Source organism: Dreissena polymorpha, chromosome 2 (assembly GCF_020536995.1).
Source record: "Dreissena polymorpha isolate Duluth1 chromosome 2, UMN_Dpol_1.0, whole genome shotgun sequence".
Lineage (NCBI taxonomy): Eukaryota > Metazoa > Mollusca > Bivalvia > Myida > Dreissenidae > Dreissena > Dreissena polymorpha.
This window is the reverse complement of record NC_068356.1, coordinates 119,210,222-119,229,750: the sequence shown is the minus strand read 5'-3', so window position 1 is coordinate 119,229,750 and position 19,529 is coordinate 119,210,222. Positions and strand designations below refer to the sequence as shown.

At 34.9% G+C, this 19,529-nt stretch overlaps 1 protein-coding gene across 1 annotated transcript in view; it reads left to right on the top strand.

Moving 5' to 3' along the window:
• Positions 1 to 11,691: 11,691 nt before the first annotated feature.
• LOC127868724 (WD repeat and FYVE domain-containing protein 3-like) overlaps positions 11,692 to 19,529 on the top strand; it is a 118,417-nt gene continuing 110,579 nt past the window's right edge. Inside the window, exons 1-2 of the mRNA XM_052410728.1 lie at positions 11,692 to 11,763; positions 18,133 to 18,358. Of these exons, the coding sequence (XP_052266688.1) occupies positions 18,161 to 18,358 (198 nt within the window). The 5' untranslated portion in view covers positions 11,692 to 11,763; positions 18,133 to 18,160. The remainder of the gene's footprint in view (positions 11,764 to 18,132; positions 18,359 to 19,529) is intronic.

The window sequence follows — 19,529 nt, the reverse complement described above, 5'->3', positions numbered from 1 at the left end:
AAGAATAAAATTAAAAAAAAAAAGTAACCCTCAACAGGGTTCGAACCACTTACCCCTGGTGTCCTGTGAGTAAAAAGTGTACCACTTAAACCTCTCTTTCATCCTTCCGCATACAATGACAAAAGTATAAGCAATCCTCGTAGTTTCACAAAATATGGTCGATACATCTGTAGTCGAGAAGACGCTGGACGACCTGTAAATAAATCTCAAATGCACACACTTTCACAAAATATAACAGCATCATCAGAACTCTCAAAAATATTCAATCGTTTCGCGTTGCAACCCTTTATAATTTTCAGGTTTTTAAATCGTCAAAAGATTAATATAATGGCTATATTAAAGCATGGTAAATGTTCAGTATTACTGTTTCCTCTTAAATATCATTACTAAATAAAAAATGTGCGAATCTGAAACAACTTTTTCGGCGGAGCTGACTACGCCAGCTTTTCACCTTACGTGACCTTTGTTAGCGTCCAATAGAATTCAAATAAAACTTCCCGCGGCAAAGTACGGATGAATACACTTCATTGACTGCATTGGCTGATTTGATAATACCACTAGAACATTGGAAACATGTCCGCGTCTTTGTAACACTGTTTTACTGCATGTTCAGCATGAAACAGTTTTATCTCTAATAAAAAGGCTTAATAGATAGAACAGTTTTACACTCAATCTCGACATCAATACAGTTTGTGCGTGCACCTTTTATTTAAAAGAGGATTGCCAGCGCGAGATCGTTGTGTACTTAAAGGCCATGCTCTCATATTTAGTACTGACTTCCATATTCCTGTCAACATGTTACATGTAAAAGTATAAAGAGCAGTGGAAGCGATGCCTCACTTTAATGCATTGCATTTCAATCCGCGAGGTATAAGGCGTCAGTTCGCGGTAAGTGTGTTTGAATGTCAGGGTTTATATAATATAGACGCTAAAGCGTGAACTAGGTGAACTGGAATTTTCTTTACCAGAATGATGTTAAATGAAGATACCCAGCGATATTATTGTTACTTGTCAATAATAGATTTCAACAATACCATGATAAATATCATTTTTAATTAATTAACAAGAATTATTGCATCATATTTACTTATGTATTATTGCATCATATTGACTAATGTATTAAGTATAAACGCGATGATTCTCGATACTGTTAATAATCGAATCAAATAGCAATGCCCGATAAACCACTAAAAAGGTTTGTTCGAAGAACGTGCGTATACATATTTAAAATATTTACGGAGACTTCGCGTGTGGCCGGTTGACTTAGGTTTTCTGTTTTGTATCTATAGGTTTATGACCAGCAATATGAAATAATGTAAAATAAGCCACGAAAACTCCGCGTAACATCCCGTACTGCGTGTGATGCAGCTAAAAACTGCACAGAAAAAAATATTAGCTATCCTTGATCTCGTTCATTTAAATCTTTACCTTCCATAAACTCCAACCACAATCAACGCCGTATATCTTCTTTAAAGATATTTCTTGTTTAAATTTTGTCAATTTACCAAAACGTGAAAAGGCCCCTTTAAATCTTACTCAATAGTGCATATACTTGTAAATAATTATTTCTCTCTTTGAATAAGTTGGAGTATGATGCACTGCTCCTGACTGTTGAAAGGTTGGTCTCTTCTATTTCATTGTAAGAGCCTTTTCAGCACAATATCTTGAGAACGCTTAGACCGCGATAATGCAAGCTTGAACAATTATAACTTCAGAGGAAAGGAAGACGCCTATTGGTTTTGAATTGTAGGTTTCAGTTCATTTGTACCACTCAAATTGTTTTCCCCATAGGAAAGTGTGTTTCCGTTCGATATATAGAGAACCCAGTAGTCTTATTTATAAGACGCGCAAAGAATTCAGAGATACATTTATATGGGCTAAATTCTTTGGAACATTACCAATATAAAAAGTAGCTTAATATTTGAGAGCGTCAACAAGTTGAACTCGAGAACCCTGTAACCACCCAAACATCACATCATCAAACTTGACAACTAGTTATTTTTAGGACCGTAAAAAACCTATCAATATTGAGGTCAACCAGTTCAAGGTCACAAGGACCTTTAACATGGGATTCGCTTTCTGCTATAAAAAAGCACCCAAGGTTTTGTGGTGTCTCTTAAGTATTCAAATTATTCATATCCTTACAAGTCTGCGTGGATGCGCAGGCTGGGATGGAGCTATGCTGGTAGCATGTTGCACAAGACCCATTTTAGCATGACAATAAAAAGTGCAAACTGGCAAATGTCGGGAGCCTATCGTGGCTTGCACGAAATATTTTCAGACAGACTGACCGCATACGTCACACATGTGTGGCTAGATAATAGAACGATTTCCCTTCTATCATGTACACTATTGTCTCACAGTACAAGATAAATGGCATTTACTTATACGTTTTCATTCATTTCTTTACCAATAATTCGCGTTATTTAATATCTTGAAAGCAATACTGTTTTGTCAACATGCAACGCTAATTGATAGAACATTTCGTCTTCCCCTGACGATTTACCGATACAGCTCTGAACCTGAAAGTCATCGGGATGGAATTTCCCGGTAGTGCGTAATTGGGCAAAAATTTGTGTCTATGTTTCTTATGAACATGCAGAGAGTAGTCCGCATATCCAAACACTATGACGTACCCTTTGTGTCAAAAGTACATATATGCCAACAGCTAAAAATCACGGAATCCGGATTGTGCCATCTATAATCTCGCCCTTCTTTTATCAAGGGCGACACACGAAGCAACGATACACGATATTTTGCGTGACATTCGCGGTGACGCACGATATATTGTGCGACATTCGCGGTGACGCACGATATTTTGCGCGACAGTCGCGGCGACCTTGTTTAGGTAGCCCAAAAGGCGATATATCGTGTGAAATAAATCGTGCGTCGCCGCGGCTGTCGCGCAAAAAATCGTGCATCGCCGCGCTTGTCACACATAATATCGTGCGTCGCCGCGATTGTCGCGAAACATATCGTGCGTCGCTGCGACTGCCGTGCAAAATATCGTGTATCGCTTCGTGTGTCGTGTATGGCTTTAAAGGGCGACGCACGAAACACGAAGCGACGCACGATATTTTATTATTAAAATATCGCCCATATTATCCGAATCTCGTGTATCGCGGTCTTATTTCAGACCGCGACACACGACGCACGAAGCGATACTCGATATTTTGCGCGACGGTCGCGGCGACACGCGATATTTGTACTGTTCAAATATCGCTGTTATAATATTGCCTGTCGACTGTCGCGTTTTAAAAAGATTAGAATGCGACAGTCGCCCTTTTCTAGCGATATCTCGCCCTTTGAACACGACCGTCGCACTTAACGAACTCGACCGTTGCGCTTTATGCACGTGACCTTCGCCCTTTTATAGGCGATATCTCGCATATTTTGTCACTGCGATAATAAATATCACTGCGTTGATATATTTTTAACTCCGGTGGTACTTTGTCTGACCCAAAGACTTTGATAAGAGCTAAATCAAACTGACCAATGAAATAACGTCTTGCAAAACGGCAAAACAGTGAATATCTACTGCGAAGTTATCAAGATGTCTGCCTCCATGGATTACTATAGAACATTGGCATTCAGACCATGAGTTTTGTAAAACATTACTTCTTTGATCACCAAGTCGAATTCTTACTTATGATAAAATAATTTCTTTTGCGCTCTGAACGAATTGCGCCGCCATTTTCTTCGATTGTAGCATTTACTGCGGGGTCAATATTTATATTTCAAATTATTTTACTTAATAAATTCAATAAAGGACAAAACATATGAAAAAACATATAAATAAACTTATCAATTATCCTTATTCATCCGTATTGACTTTATTTTAAACTATTGTTAAATATTTAATTATTTTCTTGAAAAAATCTCGGTTTGTTACGGGTAAAATGTAACAGCAGACATAAACATATACCAACAGTCATAATTTTTCACCGCTGTGACAAAGTGGTTACCGTAGTGACAAAATAGATATTACCGCGGTGACAAAATTGTTACCGCAGTGAAAAAAATGTCTCCGCGGTGACAATTTTGTCACCGCGGTGCTATCTATTTTTAGCTGTTGGCGTATTTGTACTTTTGACCCAAATGGTACGGCATACAACACTGTTCAGTCTTACATCGTATTCCACAAAGACGCGGGGATATTGCCAATGTTCCGGAGGGGGGGGGGGGGGATATGCTCAAATCAGCCAATGAAATATTGCGATTGTATTCATTCGGGTCTGCGGGCGTAACGTAAATGTCATTTAAGGTGAAACACTGAACAGCTACGCCGAAAAAACTTTCCTATTAATAAGTTGAGTTTTAATAGCATTGAAAGTATCTTTTGAACAGTAATTCGTTCATAGTTTGGGATATTCGGTAAAGTTAGATTATATTAAATGACAACAACCCCGTAAAATTAATATTCGATATATTCCAGTACAAAAATGAGTTGTTAATGGTTGTTAAGTAAACTTGTTCTTTAAGCGTTATAAAAGGCAGTCTGTCGTGATTTCCTACGAAATTCGCCCTCGCAACACCGTGAACAAATTACCTACTTAACTGTTAGATAAAAAACCAGTTGCAGCTACCTCTAGTTCAATATTAAGCACAATCCTAGATAATAAGCTGATGGTCTGACTTAGGGGACCGCATGCTTTTGGCGCGCCGTGCACTGACTTAACTCGTCACCTCAAGCTGGTGGCAAGGAGACCCACAGTAGGATGAACTGAACTTACATATGCGAATAGATGTTTGTTGGTACTTGTGAAAAGTGTCAGTTTGCCCTTGTACCTGACAACACATACACGGATTTCGACGAAACTTCGCAAAATCGATCAGCACTACGCTAAGTCGTCAGCATGTCGTCGTTGGCGTTTTCATAACCCTTCCGAATTTTTCTTTCACATATATCATGTCTGTCCTTTTTATATGAAACCCCTCTGGTTGCATTTGCCAACATTTACAAGATTGGTCATGCAGAACATGGTCAAGATGTGTGTATCATCGACCAGTACTGGTTGGAAGAGTTTTGGTCCATTTTAGTTTTTCACAACGGCAAATGAATCTGCGTTTATTGACCACACTCCGGACAGAATTTTACGAAACGTTACAGAGTCAATCAGTACCATATACGGCCGGAGTAAAGGACTATCATTCCCTAAAACATATTTTGTCAGTAACGCCGGATCGGATTCTAGTGAGAGTTGAATTATTGCAACTAGATCGGATTCTGATGAACATTTACTATTTGTCTTATTGTGTACATAGTTAATTAAATAATGGAAACAAGCGACTGGTCGCATTAGATACTGCACGTTTTAAGACTGCTGTCGTCCTTGAAACCCAGATAATTTTTAGTTGGTCGCGTTAGCGGCCAGCTAAATTTACATAGCAGATTTTGCAAATCAGTATGTGTCTAGAAGCCTTAAGTACGGCAAGAACCACAACTCACTCTGCTAGGGACGATTACCGCTGCCTGTCTGCATTGAGCAGACGAAAAATGATTCTGTATGTATATCAGAGTTTATTTACAGGTCCTACTGGCCTGTTCACGAGGTCTTTGTAGCTCGACCGAAAAATGATTCTGCTCTAGCAGTGAGTGTATATACCCTCTAGCAGTGGGTGTATAAACCAGCTTGTAAAACGACATTGGCCAGTCAAGTGTTTATCATTGAAATCTGTACATATTGGCTGCTTTCTGGGAAAACGGTGCTTTATGCATGTCAAATAAGACTAACCTGTGTACACTGATTAGCCTGTGCAATGCGCACAAGCTAATCAAGGACGACAACAGCGAACAACTTCAGTGCCTTCAGCGCTTTGATTAATTATGCAACCGTTGGCCTCCGTCTGTGTTTACAAATACAGCACTGAGTTAAATGTAAATAATTAAAATCTCAGTCAACACACATCGGACGTCGTCAAGACATACAATGTATAGCAATGCAAGTCGATTTTCTCTCGGATTCGCGTTCGGGCGTTACTTTCCATTTAGTATTTTAAGGCAATGGCATACCATTGCTAGGTTTTGATTTACATGTAAATTAATAATCGCATATCGTCGCTGTCGTTCTAAAACCTCGTAGCTCTAAAAATTTCAAAATATTTTTTTCGTCTTTTCCGAATATATTAAGTCTGGCGCATGTTCTGTGCTATATCTCGTAGCTCTACGCCAATCAGAGCCCTTGAAAAAGCCACGTGACGAAATGTTGTATAATGATTGTTGGCTTTTTTCCCGGCGAAAAGTCGTAGCGACGCCATTTCACCTATAGGTACGTCGTTTCGTTTGGACAAATTTGACAAAAACGTTTTTATAATTTTTTTATTTGCAACTACGAGGTTTCCTATCAGGACGAATTGTCGTACCTCATAAAAATGACAAAACTGTGGAGACAAAATATCGTAGCTACCATGTCTAACTGTCAGTATGACTTATCAGTATGACTTACGCGTCTACGGCTTATACAGTATTTTGCAGCTTCATTTGTTTGGTATTTTTACAGAATTTCAATTTCTAAAACATCGTTATAAAAAAATGAGACAGTTTTTTCTCTCTCCTGAAAAGTTGGCATTTTGTAGCTACGAGGTTTGAGAACGACAGCGACGATATACAGACCCACTCTCAGGATTCTAACATAACTGAGATGCATTAATTTATTAACTACCAGTAATTACCGTTATTTTTGCTGTGTGCCAATTGGGTCACTTATTTAAAATCATTCCAATCAAGTCAATTGGGATGCATTTATGATGTATAGTTGTACTTTCTTTATCGAAATAACAATATCGCAGCACTCAATCCATGTTATATTTACCGTCAAACATGTATGCGAAAAAAATATATAGCAATATAAACGTAATAATTTAAAGGAAACTTTTCACAGATTTTAGCAAGTATTGAAGTTTGTCATTAAATGCTTTATATTGATAAATGTAAACATTGGATTAAAAAAGATCCAGTAAAAAAAACACAAGAATAAAATTAACCCTCAACTGGTCTCGAATCACTGACCCCTGGATTAAAAGTCTAACTCTTAGACCACTCGGCCATCTGTGCACATACAGGTCACTTAAATAATCAGGATTATCAGTCATTAAGCAGAGTAGGCAACTACCTATGATCCCCGCGACTTTTAGGGGCCCCATGGGACCATGAGGAAAGAGTATTTTTACTTACTTACCTAGCCTAATCTAATGACTTGACACAGCCAATAATTGTATATCAATGTAATTATTTTATTTAAGGCTTGGCATTGTCTTAAAAAGTGTCAATCTTTCATTATTTGCAAAACCGTACTGTTGTGCTGTTGATTTCAATTAGAATATGTTCATTTGAAGTCTCAAACTTGAGTAAATTTTTTGTATTTCACCTGATGAAGGCCCTAGTTTAAACCATTCTATACACAATGTAGTTTAAACTGGTGTAATCGACTATATAGGCACTGGCGTTCTAGTAGACACTAGACCAAAGAGGGGCCTTGGGCGTGGGACCTAAAAGTTTCACTGCCTCTGGGCCTCCACGGTTCTTAATCCAGAACTGATGATTCTTCACGCTGCGCCCTTTTTGCTACATGTTCCATCATTTACCAAAGTGACGTCCCTCTCGACTGCTCGCCATAGAAAGTCTGAATATCGTAGTTAGTTTTTCAGCTATTGGTGGTCTACGAAGTTATTTTGCTGTCCGTTTGTGCGCCTTGTACCATAAATAATAATCGACGTCAGTGTCGTTATTTTCGAACATCGCTTCATCTGCATGCTTTATGCGGAACAAAAGGGTTCAAATATATGAATCGATATCATGTCAAGCCGGGGTGGCTAAAAAAGATCAACGTCAATTTTATGGCATATGGCCATGAGAAGCAGCGCATTGGTTGACCCTTTGATGTACACGCTTCATGTTTAGTTTGTAAATACAATAAGAGTAGTACTATAAACAACGCATATGTAAATGTTTGGGTTACGTTTCCACGCGCAAAACCTGTATTTGCGCAATTGAAACACAGGTGGTTAGCGTGTGGCTATAATATTAATCAGTGCAAACATCATTTTGAATGAAAAATAATCAAATTATAACGAAATATCAACTATTCTGAAAAAAATCACTATCCAATATATATGTATATAACAAGTTATTCAACTCAAAACCACCCGAAAACGGGGTGCATCGCTTTGAACAGCAATAACTTCATCAATTGTGCAGCGATTTTCACGAACTCGGTCTTATTCAAAGTAAAAATGAATTTCATGTACATATCTTGCAAGATTTTTACAAATGCTGGTCAAATTTTAAGAAATAAACGATACACAACTCGCGTTACCTACTCGTTGTTGATCAGACCCGATCAAAGACTGAAATCTTCACGGAGTAAAGGGCATTTTCCCTGCAAAGGTTAACGGACCTCGGCACCATAATTCAATAAAACGTATGAAAAACATTCTAACCGTTCTTGTCGTAACATTAAGCATCAAAACTAACTGCTCAGCACCGTTTGAAACTATTGTTTGCATACATTTTAATTGGCCGACATTTTAAACACACGAGTGATTTCTTTGGTCCAATTTGAAGATGTGTCTTTACACCTGAAGATTTCATTCATTAATCGGGTCTGATTGACAACGAGTTGGTCACGCGAGTTGTGTATCGAGTTATTTCTTAAAATTTGACCCAGAATATATAAAAAAAACTTGCAAGATGTACATTTCCAGAAAGGAAATTATTTTCTGCGTTGGATAAGACGAGTTCGTGAAAATCGCTGCACAATTAAAGGGGCCGTCCAACAGATTTTGGCATGTATTGAAGCATGTCATTAAATGCTTTATATCGATAAATTTAAACATTTGACCTAAAAATCTCCAGCAAAAAACAAGAATACAATTTTAAAAAAGGTAAAAAAGTAATCCTCAACAGGGCTCGAACCACTGACCCCTGGAGTAAAAAGTCTCCCGCCTAGACCACTCGACCATCCATGCTCATGCTTAGAGGGATGTATTTTTCACCTATATAAGCAATCCTCGTAGTTTCCCAAAATATAACTACAACAACAGAACTTTCCAAATTATTCAATCGTTTCGCGTCGCACGGCGCTTTATAATTTTCATGTTTTCAAATCGTCAAAAGATGCATATAATGGATATTTAAGAGCACGGTAAATGGTCAGTATAACTATTTCCTCAAACATATCATAACAAAAACGAAAATTTGCGAATCTGAAAGAATTTTTTTTCGGCGTAAGCTGTATTAAGCCAGCTTTTCACCCTGACTTGACCTTTGTAAGTGTCCAATAATATTCAAATAAAATTTCCCGCGGCTAGGTACGAATGAATACACTTCATTTATTCCATTGGCTGATTTGAGTATAACACCAGAACATTGGAAACATATCCGCGTCTTTGTAACACTGTTTTACTGCATGAAACAATTTTATCTTTAATGAAAAGGCTCAATAGATAGAACAGTTTTACAATCAATTTTCGACATAAATACAGTTTGTGCGTTCACCTTTTATTTTCAGAGAATTACCAGCGCAAAAGCGTTTATACTAAAGGCTATATTCTCATATTTAGTACTTACTTGCATTGCATTTCAACCCGCGAGGTTTCGGGTCAATTCGCGGCCAGTGTGTGAAAGTCAGAGTTTATATACAGTTCATCACCGGAGTTCGCAGAAGGGGTTACGATCTTTTCATTGAAGGAAACAATTGGAATCTATGCTATTTTTGTCTGATGGAGTAAAAAGTTCATTTAGTCGCTTTGTCGATATATCAATATTTTAGGCACAGCTGTTGCCTTGGTCGTGTACAGTTGGCGTAAAGAAGCCGTCGTTTCAGCAGCAGAATTGTTACCTAACTTTAATGCATTGCATTCCAATCCGCAAGGTATCAAGGTCAGTTTGCGGTCAGTTGCAGAAATCTTTATATAAACGCCGTCTCGTAAACTTTGTGCACTTGAAGTCTGTTTTGATCAGAAAGATACTAAATAAAGATATTCGGCGATATTATTGTGGTATGTCAATCATCGATTTTTAATATGTTTTCAACATTTGCATGATAAGGACCAATTTTGATAAAATTAATTAGAAATATTTATCCATTTAGACCAGTTTATTAAGCATGAGCACAATAATTCACTATACTATAATTATGCAATTAAATAAGATTCGAGTATTGCCGGCTGACCTATATACACTCGTTTATTTTCATGTTTCTTGTGTTTTTCTATTCTGTAAATATAGATATCTGAGTAATAATATCACATAAAGCAAAATAAGCCACGAAATCTGGCGCAACACCCCGTAATTGATTTGCTTGTGATGTAGCTAAGAACTGCGCAGAAAAAAGGCATCCGCTACTTTTTATCTCATAGAGATAACTTTTGATCGTTCATAAACATCGACCACAATCAACGCCGTATATCTTTTTTAAAGATATTTCTTGTTTATTTTGTCAAGCAAGCAATCTGTTGGACGGCCCCTCCAACAGGGGCCGTCCAACAGATTTCACGTTTTGGTAAATTAACAAAATTAAAAAAGGTGTTTCAGATTCGCAAATTTTTAAGTGACCTCACTACTGGAACGACAGCTTGTCAAAAACTCAATAATTTTACATTTTTAAAGGTCAATTTTGGAAAACAATTTACAATATTTTGGTCAAAACAAAAATCAGGATAAGGTAGAGCAATATACTAGTGCACAGAATGCAATATTACCGGCATAGTTATAAGTACATTAGATATATAGTTGTTTCACGCTGAACACGCAGTTAAAATTGATATAAAACGCACTGCTGTATCCCTTTTCATTAAAGCCAAGCAGACTTGGAATTTGGTTTAACCCTATATAGTTTCACAAAATAGAAAGTCAATTGAATTATCTGTTAATGCAAAGATCTATAAATACTCATTTTTTACACGTTTGTTGATAGATCTTTGGTAAATGTTCATGTTTTTTTAGTAGATTGCACGTTTTCTGTTTCGAACAGTTTTTTGTTTTTTAACAAATACGACATGCCCATGCATTCATTCGGGCCTACTGGCGGGAAATATTATTCAAATTTTAATTGACTCTTGCAAAGGTCAGCTAAGGTGAAAAGCTGGGTTATACAACTACGTCGAAAAATGACACATCGGGGTTAGGGTGTTAATTGCTGCATGTTGACCTTGATCTTTTGTTTGTGTGAACGGCACAGAGGAAGCGCATGCACGCGTTCGATGACGCTAACCGTTACGGTAAAGTTCAACGCTCTCTGAATCATTAACTAGCTGTCGGTTAATCATACAAATTACGTGTTTAAAATATAAAAGTTTAAGTTGTGCAGCTTAAAAGCACATCTAATAAGTTCGAAATATATTTTGACGTAAATAACGTCGAAAGCAAATCGTACGTATTACGCTTAAAATAACAGTAACCATTTATACAATAAACGCCCGGGACCTTACCGTGAAAACGATATATGATATATTTATATGTACTGTTGTGCGTAAACTAAAGTATAAAGTCAAGTACATTTCTACGCACACTTTCTGCTGCATTTGACTATGAGATTTGCCACATTTTTTTCAATATAAAGTTTAATTGTGTCAAACCTTTTTTAATTCGAAATACAAAAATCACTATATTTATTTCATTTGCAAAACAATTATACGCGAAAAACGGTTCGTGGTGTGTAACCTTTTGCAACAATTTGGCATCGGTTTTAATGTTTATAGACGGCGCTGACATAGGAAGTGAGCAAAGGAAAACATAAATTTGCATCCACAACACGAATTATCGTCTGTCACTTATTATATATTTTTATGTTGTCATATGTAAGTTGACATGCATATCCCGGTGCATTGTTACATTCTAGTTATTGAAATATACCGTATTATATGTGATTAATAATAAATGCAATGTTAAATTTTATATTGTCGCCCTAATAAACTCAAATTTTAGTGAAAATTGATATCGCAATGTTCTTCCCATTCATCGATTTTCTTACTCGACCAAAGGTCATAATAGGTTCTTAACGCATTATACTTTAATATATATTGCACTTCATATATAGCTGTGAGATAATGTTAATTTAGAAAAGACTTTTGAACACTTATCCATTTTTGGGGTTTATTGTCAAATCGTATCATACTCATAGTCAACTAGTTCTACTTTAATCTTTTGAGCTTCTATGACTGCATTCAGAGGGTGTCAGACAATTCACCCCCAAGACAATTCACCCCTTGGACAATTCACCCCCAGAATTTGATTTCCTTGGACAATTCACCCCCAAAGACAATTCACCCCCAAGACAATTCACCCCTATATTGTATATGAGATTTTATTGTCATTTGCTTTTGTCATATTTGAAAATAAGGTGTGAGCAGATGTTTTGGGTTTAAAATTTTGATTTTGCAGCACAATTTTGACGTGAAAATAATAAATGTAGTATGTAAATGAAAGATGAGTTGACATTGTGGTTTTTGTCAAATGCAATTCAACCAATGTATTTTTCAATAAAGTGTGTTACAACATATACAATTAAAATAAATTAAGTATTTTGTATAATATTTGTGCATTTGTTTTAAATAATATTATTAGGTTACTATTTTATTATTAGTACTTTTTCAAATAATGAAGTTGATTCATTAATTTCATTGAATTCTTAGAATTTTACATTATCACAATTACTTATTTATTCATGTTAGATAGGATAATTAATTTAATTAAATACAGTGGTTTAATTTATAAGAAAGCCTTTATTAAAGAAAGGAAATTTAATCTGGTTGGGAGTGTGCCATTAATGGGTATTACAGTCAAGCATTCGCACCCCTGATGTGGCTTTATCAAAGTGTCAAAAGAGATTAATCAATGTGTCAAAACAGATAAACAATGACTTCAGTTACACACATTGACAAATAATTATGTTGGGATGGGCAATTCTAATACCTGGTAATACCTGTATTAAAAAAATGCCATTTGTGTTCACCTGATATTTTGATTATTATTTTTATTTTAAAAGGGCCTTTTCACGTTTTGGTAAATTGACAAACTTGAAAAATGTTCTGAATTTTTTTTTTTACAAAAAATGTACTCAATTCAAGTCCACTTCAATCATACAGTATGTTAACTCATTCCATACTACAGCCTTATAGATCTAAGTCTATGCTCTAAGCAACCCCTATCAGTAATAGCCTTATCTCTACCATTAGATAAAAAGTACCCTCATCAGCTCTGAATGCCTGACAGATTATATGTTTATTGTTACATTTAGTGGTGTGAAAAAGGTTGCTTTTAGGTGTTGTTACTTTGTAAAGTGATTATGTGACAAATATTTTATTATTATATTTCCCATTTAAAAATAAATATAATTATATTATGAAAATTTCGAAAACTTGCATAACTTATCAAATAAAAAACATTGGATTATTTCCAGATAATCTACCCAATACCATTATTACTTATTTATACACTTTTTACAAATATAAACTGTTTTAATTAATAAAAACATTATAAATAAGACAAAAACACATAATAAATTATTTAATGTCATAAACACAATTATTATTAATTTTATTAGAACTTTATAAAAAAATAAATAGAATACAAATAACTATCCTTAGAAAACAGTTATTTGTAATTACTAAATCCTAAACAAACAGAAAAAGAAAACAGAAAAAATATCTGGGGGTGAATTCTCCAGGGAGCAGGGGTGAATTGTCTAGGGGGTGAATTGTCTTCTGGGGGTGAATTGTCTTGGGGGTGAATTGTCTCACTCCCCATTCAGACAGCTCAAAGTTGTTCCTTATACAGGCACAAAAACAAAATTGTGTCTCATGCAGGGCTCTCGCTGGGTTAAAATTTCCTTTTGCAACCCATTTTCGCCATTTAAATAATATTTTCGCAACTATTAAAATATGTAAGCCAATTTTAAAAAAATCTTAAACCATTGTCTTCAATGCAATGCATGTATTAATTGTTTTATGATTAAAAACAAATATTATACAAGTTCTCAGTGCTTTCCACAGGAATTTGTTCAGACGCCCTGGGGCTTACAAGGGTGGCTTAGGGAGCGGTGTCCCTTCCCAACGTTGATTTTTTTTTCATTTAACATGTCAATTGACGTTCTGTGGTGCAAAGGAAAATAGCGTCAAAAGACGTCATTTGGTGCGCTATAACTCTTGAAGAAACCCCTCCAGCTATAAAGTTATTTTAAATATATATTTTTTAATTGTTTTATATCTGTCCTGCATAGATCCCGACTCGAACGATTCCCCAATAGATCAGTATCAACCCGACTATTACTGCATACTTACTACTTTTCAAGTTTATATTCATTACCCGATAATCCCGTTTATTTTAAAAACGCTTTCTGGTAAATATTGAAGATGAAAGTGCGCAATACTTTTTTTAACACAGACGTTGCCATTTTTCTTAAGTATCAAAAAAAAATTGGCATAAGTGAATATTTATAGATTTTATGAAATATTACCACTGACCATGCGTAAATTCCCTGACGCGATGTGTGCTTGTTTATACAACGCTCAATACACCCACGCTTGCCATGCAAATGACGCGACGTTGTAGATGCTGCATAATTTTCGTGCCCTTTTGATCAAGACAAAGGGTCAAGTCTGGTCAACACAAAATAAATTAACACTGCTTATTTGAAGCAAGAATATGTTAACATGCGGAAGTGTGTGTTCGGATTACAAACGCGTTAACATCACCATTCGGGAGTGGGTTTCGGATGACAAATTTAATTATACTCATTTGATATTTCAACAAAACATTAACAGTTGCGTAATAAATTCAAGAATAATTTGTTTAAACACTTTACAATTCGAATAAATGTTTTGACAGTACATATATATTAGGCATGAAATGCACGATTTCCATGAGGATTACAGCCGGTTGCCATGATCAATCTTCTTAGTAACTGGCCAGAATTTCTGTGGCAATTACATGTACGTCATGAGTCGTCTGCATGATTTAACTGCAGGTATTACCAGTCTACAAGTGCTGTCATACCAAGCGTGCGCTCTCATTGGACAATATTGATTTTCCAATACAACGACGCTCCGCCTGTAGGTATGCTTTAGTTGGGTGAAGTGACAAAGGATCGTAAATCGGCTTTCAAAATTTTCGGCGAAGTCGATATCGCTTTAATCCTAAAAATGGCTAGCTGCAGTAACTGCCAAAAGACACTTCTCGGAAAATTTCAAGCGCCCCGGTGAGGGACCATTAAATAGCCTGTAGAAAGCACTGGTCCTTACTGGAATATCCAGTTTTAATCTGTGTTAATCATACAATAAACATAAACTCAAATATAAGCCACAAACCTGCGTTATTATAATGGACCACGTTATAAAAAAGTTCAATGCTCATATATTGCCATGTTGTGTTGTACATGTGTAATAACATTATTTGCCATATCACCTCATTACACCATGCCCATCCTCATTAAATCAGTTCAACTCACATTTGGAAGTTTGGTGGAAACATTAACTAATATAAAAAAAACACTTAAATGTTAATGTTGTTTTATTAAAGTATTTATCTAAATTACATAAATATATTTAACCCTTATCATGGTATGTATGTAGTAACTGATAAGCCTCATTACTGCTGAATTAATTTATATAATAGAGGCTGAAATGGGCGGCTGATAGGAAAATTAAAAACCTATAATTGTATTATATTTCATTGATTGTAAATTATTATGGTACTTGTAACATATTGATGTTTTTTTTACCTGTACAGGTGTATTAAGTTAAAAAAAAATGTTTTTAACAATAAAATTCAATATCGTTTTACTTCCTTGAAGTTGTAAATTTCAAGCAATTTAACATTTATTATAATATATTTTTTTTTTTACAAATATTTGTTTTTATTAAAAAAAACAAAAACATTTAAAATCTCATTTAACAGCAGAAATTCTGAATCTGACCTGTACACTAGCCACACAGTGTCAGGAAAGCCTTTATTTAATCAGAGGTTATTTAACTTATCTCGTCTTATTTTCTCATTCACAAGTGTTGTTTTAATTGGCTGTTTAACTTAAAAGTAGCATAGTTAAATAGCAGAATACAATTAATTAAGGCATCATCTATGAACAATTTAAAGAAGTCTAACGGCTCTAGACTCTCAATTTCAATTTTCAACTTTGCGTGCCCTATGAATGGGGCAACTACTGACAGAAACTACTATATTGACCAGTAATTCTCTACATCTTATTCAATTTTATTGCCACATGTTTTTCGCAAACTGAAAGATATTATCGACACTCTTCTAAAACTTTCACATTTGGCGACAATTGCGAACAGCAGTGGGAGCCCTGCTCATGTATGTCTGTTGAATTAAGTTCATTCAGTCTAATACATTGTAACAAACACAATACCTGTTACCATCTACATCAATTTGCATGACTTTTGTGGAAAAATGCTGAAAACAAAAACGTTATACAAAACAATTATCAAACCAAAAGAGGAAGTTTTGAATAAACATTTCAATCTATGTTGTGATGCTTCCGGTGATAATTGATGTATCATGATTGGTTGGTTAGACACAATATCTATATTGCGGAGGATTCCCGAGATAGTCTATGCATATTTTTGGCATATTTAGAAATTTCCAAATATTTAGCATTGTCCATTACAAAAACTTACACATTTTCATGAATCTTTGACATGTTTGAAACTTTTATTAATATCATTATTTCACAAGCAAACCATATCCTGTAAGTTGTTTTAATTTGCGCATTGGGGATATATTTATGATCTGTTTGTGTTTATTTTTGTCAGAAAATATTTGATGTGTCTCATATTACTGATTAATAATCAAGTTGCATGAAAAAGCCTTTACTTTAGGAGTTATAACTACCTGTGATCTGGAGGGTCAGTAGCTGGGAGTTTGTTGATTGCAACTGCATAGTCACTCATCCCCAGTTTGGTTAACTTGTACCATAGTCAACTCGTACCTTATTCAAATTTTATTTGGTAACAAGTTTCTTATATTATGTCACAATTTTAAATCTTTTAAATTCATTGACTTTTACACAATTGACATACATACACACCAAAGATGCTAATGAAGGTAAAGTTAATAAATAAAAATTCAGATAATTTTAATTAAAGTTTAATTGAAACTTTTTTTGCAATAAATTACCATACACTGTATATAAAACTGTTCACACCAAATGGGTATTATTGTTATTTTATATATTATACCAATTAACTTAAATTGAATCATGCTTGACAATAAATGAACGCTTGCTGTATATAACACCTTTCACACCTTTTAAACATATTACCATTGATTTTTAATCAATTATTTTCCTGCTTTATACAAATCTGAAGCTGAAAACTTAATAGAGATGTAAAGTCTCACAAATGTTTGCGAAGATACTGGTAATTCAAGAGGAAACATGTAGAGAAAAAAAGACATCATCACTATGATTTATACTTACCAACTTACCATCTTACACCTTTTCTGTACATTTCTTAATATTGGGTACGAGTTGACTTCGGGTATGTACATGTACGAGTTGACCAAAAAACAGGTTGGAGTTGACTTAACAGGTAAGTCACTAAGTGTTGACCATTATATGACTTTACTTGGTTACAAGTGAATGTTACTTGTCCCTAAAAATGATTGCAATAATTAATATACATTGTATTCTACATAACTAAGGACCAAATGAAGGGTGCCAAACTTAAGTGTGGTGATTAAAAAAAATAAAAAAAATCACTCAAAAAAGCAAAAATAACACAAGCACTAGTTGATTATATTGTTTAATATTTTTCATGAGCCCTACGGCCTAAGAATCAAAACAATGGTGTAACAATTTTCTTCATTACACATATTGCAACACTCAAGATTTGAGTGATACTTCCAAGAGTCAAATAAAAAATGAACTAAATTTCAGGCCATTTCATTATGTAAAATGACAATTCTCTAAATTTGACAAATAATTTTCAAGTTTTTGAAATCTGCTGTGAAGATTAGGTAAATTATTTGGGTACCCTTTTGATTTTATCTTAAGTTGTTAATATTTTTAATGAAGCTTCATGGCAGCTGAGCATTATGAAAAAGATTGGTAATGCCTCAGTGTTATCATGCTTAACTTGCACTTGTATATATTATCATGATTTATGTTAACCTTTCAGAATGATGTAACCCAACTGATCGGTGGAGATGAGTTTCATGCAGAGGTTGTTGGGGGGTCGGAGTGCAAGTGCTGCCAATGTAGACTCTTCCCCCAAACCCCAGGACACCAGTCTAGGTCTTATGCATCTCAAAAAACTATTTACGGACTTCAAGCAACCTTCTTCAGACTTTACACAGAAAGATCAGGAGGACAAGCTCTATAAGATGTTACCTATATTCTGCAAGGTTGGATGATGGTTCTTCATATGCATTCTCTTAGGTTTTATTTTGCAATAGAGAAACAGTTGAATATAGAGCAGGCACATTACGGTTACTGTAATGAATTAATATATGGAAAAAAATAATGTTCTGATGTGTCAAGTTAAATATGTGAAGAAGTATCTCTGTGAAAATTCTCCTATTCGGCTATTGTACTTGTGAAACACTTACACAGAAAAAACATTAAGGAAATATTTTAACACATTATTAATTTATGTTAATAGAATTCAATTGTGTTAGGTTTAATTATCTTAGTTTATCAAAACAAAAATCAATATTATCAAATACTAAAGATAAAGTATTATAATTTTCAAATTTGTGTACCTGTATTTGTGAAGGACTAGTTTTTATGCTCCCCCAAAATTTATTTTGGGGGGAGCATATAGTCGCCGCTTCCTCTGTCCGTCCGTGCACAATTTTTGTCCGGGCTATTTCTCAGCAACTAATGACCGGAATTCAATGAAACTTTATGGGAAGCTTCACTACCAAGAGGAGATGTGCATATTATCAGCGGGTTATGGTCGGATGATTTTTCACAGAGTTATGGTCCTTTGAAATTTTCTATAAAAAATGATTGTCCCCCCAACTACTGTGCCCTCAAGACGTTTCCTTTTATCTGAATATATAGTGAAATATTGTGACAAAAAAAACCTTTGGGGAGCATCATCCGTCTCCGACGGTTTCTTGTTTTACCAATGATACAGATTTTCCATATTTTAATGCTACACATTTAAAAAAGTTATAAAGTAATAACCATTGATTATAATTAAGACAGGATACATAATTTACTGTAGTTGTGTATCTGTATGAATTGAGGATAGAAGGATTATTTTTGTTTTCATAATTAAAACCGATTTCTTGTCATTTCATATAATTTAGGATAAACAAGACTATTGTTAAGCAATATAAGTCCCCTACCGGCTCCACCATTGTCAGAAATTCCAGATTTTTTTATATATATTTGTTGCCATAGCAACCAATTTTTTTATTTAGGAACAAAATGAAATGACGTGCATTATGTCCATATTGCCATCTATCCATGTTTCAAGTTTCATGAAAAAATATTAAGAACTTTAAAAGTGATTGCAGGATCCAGAAAACCACCATTTTCAGCAGTATTTCTAGTCCTATTTGTTGC